The sequence below is a fragment of the Syngnathus acus genome, chromosome 23 (assembly GCF_901709675.1).
Source record: "Syngnathus acus chromosome 23, fSynAcu1.2, whole genome shotgun sequence".
Classification (NCBI taxonomy): Eukaryota; Metazoa; Chordata; class Actinopteri; order Syngnathiformes; family Syngnathidae; genus Syngnathus; species Syngnathus acus.
Window position 1 is genome coordinate 161,251 of NC_051107.1, and position 8,002 is coordinate 169,252.

Below are 8,002 nucleotides of genomic sequence, written 5' to 3' on the forward strand. Positions count from 1 at the left end.
ACAACAAATTTTACTCCAGACTATGACGCACTAGCAAAAAAGGGAGACCAACAACACTGTTCCCACTGAAAATGAAGGGGAGGCTCTCAAGTTTGTTGTAAAAAAATGCATTTTGAATATGATTTGTACACATAGCAGGGATTGAAACTAGCGACCATTCTCATTTTCAAACAATGCAGGATGCTCAAGGACATTGATGCACCACCTGTTTGCGACTAATCTTAACCTGTAAAGTTCTTAAGGCTTACTTTAAGGAAGTGTTTCCCGTTTCCTCACCTCTGTTACCAGGTGTTTGTGAGTTAAAACTCTGCTCTGATTTTCAGATACCCCTCACCGTGTTGCCGTTTTGATTGCTTGATTTGGATGTATGCTTTCACCGATTCTTCAAGATGATATATTTGGTCAGAATGTTTGCCGTTTGATGTGATCTCATAAAATAAACATCTTTCATTAATCTGACCTGCAGGCACTGAAGTGATGGAGACTGTTATTCATAATAACAGTGTCGTATTTTATGAGAATCACTGATAGCAGTTTTTTAGTGAATTATTTATATATATTTATATAAGTGTCTTTGGGTCATTGAAAAGCGCTATATAAATTGAATGAATTATTATTATTTATTTTTATTTTTTTTTAATGCTGTTAATAAATGCATTTGTTTTCAAAAAACTTGTTTGGAATATCCATGCTTTACTACCTACTAAAGGCCAAAATATTTTATGCAATGACCTTTACAGGTCGCTTATATTACTTCACACAAACACTACGTCCATCTGCTCCTGGTTCGGCCTTCCGGTCCAAATTTAGAACCCAGTTCGGCCCGCGAGTCAAAATGTTTGCCCACCCCTGCACTAGCCAATAACCAATGAGCCCTCTGTAAACAATCGTGTTTCTCAAACTATCTCCTATAAAATGATCAGAACTGACTAAAGTTCGATCTAAGCATCGATACTGCTTACCTATTTTTCCCTTCCATATCGATCTGTAAATTTACTCGAAACATTAACAGAGCAGCCTATTTTGACATGAAATAGCCTCGTGCGTATAGCAGCTATCACTATAGCATTAGTCACCCGCAAACTCCCATGAGCCTCAGCTCGCAGACTCCCATGAGCCTCAGCAAAGTGTAAACAATCGCGTTTCTCAAACGATCTCGTATAAAATGATCGGAACTGACGAAAGTTCGATCTAACACATTGGTACAGCTTACCTATGTTTCCCTTCCATATCGATCCGTAAATTTACTCGAAACATTAACAGAGCAGCCTATTTTGACTTGAAATAGCCTCGTGCGTATAGCAGCTATCATTATAGCATTAGCCACCCGCAAACTCCCATGAGCCTCAGCTCGCAGACACCCATGAGCCTCAGCAAAGTGTAAACAATCGCGTTTCTCAAACAATCTCCTATAAAATGATCGGAACTGACTAAAGTTCGATCTAACACATTGGTACAGCAAGGACGCACGGAGCCTTTGGCAGGGCAATCAGACCATCACGGACTACAAGCCCGCGCCGCAGAGCTGTGAGGGCGACGTCCGTCTGCTCAACAATCTCAACCGCTTCTTTGCTCGCTTCGACGCTCAGAACAGCACTTGCCCGCTGAAGACCCCTGCCCCTCCACAAGAGCAGCCCCTGTGCCTCTCTGCTGATAGCGTGAGGAGGGCGCTTGCCGCTATCAACACCCGTAAGGCGGCGGGCCCTGACAACATCCCAGGTCGAGCGCTGAAGGACTGCGCTGGGGAGCTGACGGGTGTCTTTACGGACATCTTTAACATTTCCCTGCAGCAGGCCATCGTCCCTTCGTGTTTCAAGGCTGCCACCATCGTACCTGTGCCGAAGAAACCTGCCCCGTCCTGCTTCAATGACTACCGCCCCGTGGCACTGACGCCCATCATCATGGAGTGCTTTGAGCGGCTTGTCATGGAGCACATCAGATCCATTCTCCCCCCCCCACCATAGACCCCTTCGAGTTTGCGTACCGAGCCAAACGGTCCTCTGAGGATGCCATCTGCTCTGCCCTCCACTCGGCCCTCACCCACCTGGAGAGTAGGGACTCGTATGTGAGATTGCTGTTTGTGGACTTCAGTTCTGCCTTCAACACCATTGTGCCACAACGACTCATCTGCAAACTCCCCAAGCTGGGCCTCAGTACCTACCTCTGCAACTGGCTACTAGACTTCCTCTGTCAGAGGCCTCAGGTGGTACGTGTTAGCGACAAAATCTCCGCCAGCATCACGCTGAGCACGGGGGCCCCCCAAGGCTGCATGCTCAGTCAGCTGCTCTTCACCCTGCTGACGCATGACTGCGCTGCAACCTACAGCCCCAACCACATGGTGAAATTTGCTGACGACACGACTCTGGTGGGTCTCATCACCAAGGGCGACGAGACTCAATACAGGTTGGAGGTTGACCTTCTGACCACGTGGTGCAAGGACAACAACCTCCTGCTGAACGTCAACAAGACCGAGGAGATTGTTGTTGACTTCCGGAAGGGTCACACCCAACACCTGCCGCTGACCATCGATGGTGCTGTGGTGGAGAGGGTGAGCAGCACCAGGTTCCTGGGGGTGCACATCAGTGAGGATCTCTCCTGGTCCACCAACACCGCATCCCTGGCGCAGAAGGCCCAGCGCCGCCTGTACTTCCTGCGGAAACTCAGGCGAGCAAGTGCTCCTCCGGCCGTCATGACTACATTTTACCGTGGCACCATTGAGAGCGTCCTCTCCAGTTGTATCACTGTTTGGGGTGGTAGCGGCACTGAATACAACATGAAGGCCCTGCAGCGCATAGTGAACACGGCTGGTAAGGTTATTGGTGCTTCACTCCCCTCCTTGAAGGACATTTACACCTCCCATCTCACCCGCAAGGCGACCACGACTGTGAGTGATGTGAGTCACCCCGCTCACTCTTTGTTCGATCTTCTGCCCTCTGGGAAGAGGTACAGGAGCCTGCGCTCCCGCACCACCAGACTCACCAACAGCTTCATTCTCCAGGCTGTTAGGATCCTGAACTCTCTCCCCCCTTCTGCGTAGCGTCCTGTACTTTTGCGCTATATTCTGACTGTCTGCTGTATGCACACTTGCTCCATTTTTGCTCCTCTTATTTATTGTGTTATTTGTTTATTTATTATTTATTCATCACTCTTATTTATTCATTGTTTGTGCATTCTTGTTTTTATTTTTTTTGTGTTGTTTACTTGTATGTATATTGTGTACTATGTCTTGTCACCGTGGGATAGTGGGAACGTAATTTCGATTTCTTTGTGTCTTGGCATGTGAAGAAATTGACATCAGAGCAGACTTTGACTTTGACTTTTGACTTTGTACTGCTTACCTATGTTTCCCTTACATATCGATCCGTAAATTTACTCGAAACATTAACGGAGCAGCCTATTTTGAAATGAAATAGCCTCACGGGTACAACAGCTATTCAGTGACGCCCCCTGACCACGGTTGCCGTAATACTGGGAAGCGATGCGACCTTATAACTTACTAGTCGTACTAAAACATTTTGGCAGAGCACTGTGTACAACCAGTATGGACCAACAAATTCATCAATTGATCCATATATAAGGCGCACCGGACTATAAGGCGCACTGGCGGCTTTTGAGAAAATGTTAGGTTTTTAGGTGCGCCTTATAGTCCGGAAAATACGGTATCCTATTTTTGAATAGTTACAGGTCAATACCAAGCACCGATACCACTAGTACTTTTCACACAGAAAATCTTCCTCCCCAGAAATGATTTTTAAAAAAATGACATAAACACCTATATATCCCAGTATAACAATTTTCCTTGGAATTACATGACGTTAATGGAAACATTTTCTACTTTTCCCATTTGTAGTTTCTGATGGTCACAAACATTGCAAGTACCTTAAAATAAGGCTGGTATCTGCACCGATACCCGGTATCGCTGCTTGTCCATTCCTACTGACAACGAAGTAAAACGAATGGACAAAGTAGAAATGCTCTGCAATATAGTTCTACTTTTTGTAAACAAAGGTCTGGCTCTACATTTCTAGTGAAACAATGATTATAGAACTTTCTGAAAACAAATTTAATGGTGTTAATGAATTTTTGGCCGCGTTCAGTACATGTGAATAAATACTATGTAATGAAGATGTAAATGTGGAGATGAACTGGCCACTGTATTTGCCGTAATTGCTCACTTTTGACTGACAGTGAAAAACTTACAATGATTCTAAGAATATGTAACAACGTTTTCTCTGGCAAGTTTGTGAAGTTTGGGCCACAGAGAAAAAGCTTAGGGTTCGTAAACAAGAACGACCAGTTCAGTCAGTGAAGGTACTGAAGAACAACAAAGGCAATGTTCAAGTTGTGAAGAACTAGAGAAATAAATCAAGATATGGGGAAAGTAATGGAAGCTAGTTGAAGTCAAAGTCAAAAAGTCAAAGTCTGCTTTATTGTCAATTACTTCACATGCCAAGACACACAAAGAAATCGAAATAACGTTCCCACTATCCCACGGTGACAAGACATAGTACACAATATACATACAAGTAAACAACACAAAAAAATAAAAACAAGAAGGCACAAACAATGAATAAATAAGAGTGATGAATAAATAATAAATAAACAAATAACACAATAAATAAGAGGAGCAAAAATGGAGCAAGTGTGCACACAGCAGACAGTCAGAATATAGCGCAAAAGTACAGGACGCTACGCTAGGCTATTAAATGTTACTCATGCTTTAGAGAGGATGTAGCCAAGCCATAGTCTTTCACATATTCTATATTTATCAGATATATCCATAAAGACCTTTAAGCCTTTTTAAGACGATGGCCAGCAAAAGGTTTGATAAAAATACCTCGATCCATAGTGCCTTTAAACAGATGACGTCCACTAATTACAGTAGCGTGTTTTTTTTTATCTATTTTGTCAAGAATTTCAAGAGTTTTGGTATTTTATTTCTAACGCTTAAACCTTTCATGTATTCATTATTGAGTGTACAACGAAAAGTACCCAATTTGTTCGATAAATAGCTGTACAAGACCACAATTCAGCCTTGGTTACGTGACAAAAGAGCTGTGTCCATGCGCGCAGCCATTTTATAAAGTGATTAAAACATTTCTACAAAGAGACAATATCAGGAACATTTATACTAACATTTTAGTGCCATTTGGTGGCAATGACAGCAGAAATGGCTAAGACTTTGTAAGATCTGGTTTGTCATTTGAAAAAATACAAATATATTCAACATGTAAATAAGCTTTTATCCAATAGGGTCTTTGTCTTAATTTTATCTAGACAACAGCTTCGTTCTGATTGATTAATTCCCAATATGTGGGCATTGGGAGCCCAACGTGTCTCTTCATTGATTTGGCTTTGTTAAAACACACCGGGCCGTGGGTGGAATTTCTTTCCCTATATGTATTTTATTCTATTCTAGTTGATTTGGCTTGACAACTTTAAGGCACGTGTGTCAAAAGTGCACTGCATGTTTTAAAATGTGCTACAGCTACATTGTAAAAACAAAAACCATTAGTGTATGCATTCTCTTTTTACTTGTCTAAACAAAATGAAAACAAATAAGTTCCTTACTTACCAAGGGGGTCAGCCTTGCCATTTTGGTCAGGTACAGTAAACACACCAACGACCTTGTGACCCTGTTTCTTCAGGTTGCTGTACACCTCCTTGCCAAACAAGCTCTGGCCAATTATAGCTAGTCTGAGCTTATTCTGGAAGTGATTCTGTAATGGAAGGAGAAAATAAATTAATTTCAGGCATTATACAAATTGTAACCGACCCACACGCACAATATATTGCAGATAAGTATACACATATACGTATTGCACATATAGTGGGTGGGGATGGATGGATGGATGGATGGATGGATGGATGGATGGATGGAATTGAATCATAACTGATTTTTGTTTAAAATTAAGTCCTGTTTTTTAATAAAGGGATGAAAATCAAACATTTTTAAATCGGATTTAGCGATCAATTGCCAAAATAATTACAATTATAAAATTGTTATTAATTAGTTGCAGCCTTACAATGTTTTATTTGTCAAGAACTTACATGGATAAAAGTGTTAGGGCTGTCACAATGCAATATTTAATGTAAAAAATCTTGTATTTTTGTGATAAGACGGACTAATGCTGTACTCGCCAAACTTTATGAGACTGATTCAGTTCATGTTCTCCGTAGTTAAGCAAACGTTTGAAATTGCCTTGTTTTGATTAAACACAAAAGATAATATATTTATACTTCGGGATTACTACTAAAATTAATGAACAATTACTGTTGAGAGGCTGACAGAGGATTTGGACTGTTCTGAGGTAAAAAGATGAATTTTGACAGCTTTAAAATATATATCAGAGTTATAATAATGAAATAAATCATGAAATTTGTGTTATACACGTTTACTTAATTACATGTGTCACTGAAAATATAAAGCATTCTATGTATTGTGTGTCTTTATTACCAGACTACAGTCATGTACTTAAATTAAAACAACAGCTTTCCTTCCACCTTTAGCTTATAGGAGTTAACATTGGATGCAGTTTGTCACTCTGTTCCATACAGTGGGTTCCCTCGATTGCAATTCCAAGAAGCAAGATGTTTGCCTTAGGGCTACTTATCATTAAGCATTTGCCATTGGTCAGAATTAGAGCCGAGAAAAGCTACTGGCTGACTGACGATGACGCCTTCACCCTCCCCATCTGTTCCAGACACGTGTAAAGACCAAAGGGGCTGCGAGTTGGCTCTGTCAAGTGCACGAGGCAGCTGGTATCGTATAGCATGTTGCAAATGGTTCACGGCCACTATTCACTAATTATATCAGAATTGCACTAAAATCTCAAATCATAGAAGCACTCGTTAAAAAGGACCAGGCAGTAATTCCACGATTTTGAATATTCTTTGGAAGTCATGCACGGTCGCATCACTACCCTCCGTGATTTAAAAAAAAAAAAAAAAAAAAAAAAAAAAAACGTGCTGATGCAACTCCTCTACGTTTTGCAGTGTGTAACACAGTAGAGATGAATCGGTACAGCTATGAATTAAGATAGAAAATATTCAAGTCTTTCTAAGCCCAAGCGACTTCGCATCAGTCAATTAATATGTGTCAGTGGCAAGTTTGTATGAATGCAACAAAAGCAGCTTTTACTCACAGAGGTGGAAAATGTTCTGAAGACCTGGCTTGCTGTCGACAACATACTGGCGTTTTGTGTTCTTAAAAAGATGAACAAAATAAAAGACTAAAAGTGCGACCCTGCCAACAAATGTCCGTACATTCAACAACCTGATACGTGTCAAGAGTGAGAGAGCGGCTTGTCGCTCTCCACAACATGCACGTAGCACCAAAGCGTACGTAGTATGCTATGCAGTGTGCGTGCGCGTTCACGTTCTACTCCGCGGGCACCCGCGTTTTTGTCTATTTGAGTCTGTTTACTTGACGATCATTAACATTTTTTATGATTATTATTATTGCAGTAGCTAGAACTTAAACTCTTCCTGGATTGTCATCGTAATGTGCCATTTAGGATTGTATTGGTTTTCTAGTTTTAAATAACTTTGACATCTTCAATTTATAATAAACAACAATCTCATTCGTATAAAGCTCGGGGATAACAATTAAAATATATACATTCAATTTAACATTCACACTCAGTTATGAATTAAAATATAATCACTCAAAATACCATGTGTTATAATCTAATAAAATAAATAATAATTATTAGTTTACAATAATAGGTTCTATGTGCGCCACTCATCTAAACGCAATTTTCTGATATGTGGAATATGAATTAAACTGCAAAGTCCCTCTGTGTTGAGCCATCTCAGGGGGCACCTGGGGTGCCACTTGCTGTCAACTAAAATTGATGACATCACAGTTTCTCAGGGCTCAGATATGTGACCAATCACAGCTCAGCTTGAGAACATCAAACGAGCCATGATTGGTCGATTTAGTCGACAGCAAATGGCAAAATACGTTTTTAAACGCTTTATTGTACATGAGAAATAGTAG

The 8,002-nt window shown here is 41.0% G+C and overlaps 1 protein-coding gene across 1 annotated transcript in view; it reads right to left on the bottom strand.

The window, feature by feature from the left end:
• Positions 1–7,348, bottom strand: part of aldh1l2 (aldehyde dehydrogenase 1 family, member L2) — a 62,634-nt gene extending 55,286 nt beyond the window's left edge. Inside the window, exons 1-2 of the mRNA XM_037242580.1 lie at positions 7,146–7,348; positions 5,576–5,720 (exon numbers count right to left, since the gene is read on the bottom strand). Coding sequence (XP_037098475.1) covers positions 5,576–5,720; positions 7,146–7,190 — 190 coding nt within the window. The 5' untranslated portion in view covers positions 7,191–7,348. The remainder of the gene's footprint in view (positions 1–5,575; positions 5,721–7,145) is intronic.
• Positions 7,349–8,002: the final 654 nt, after the last annotated feature.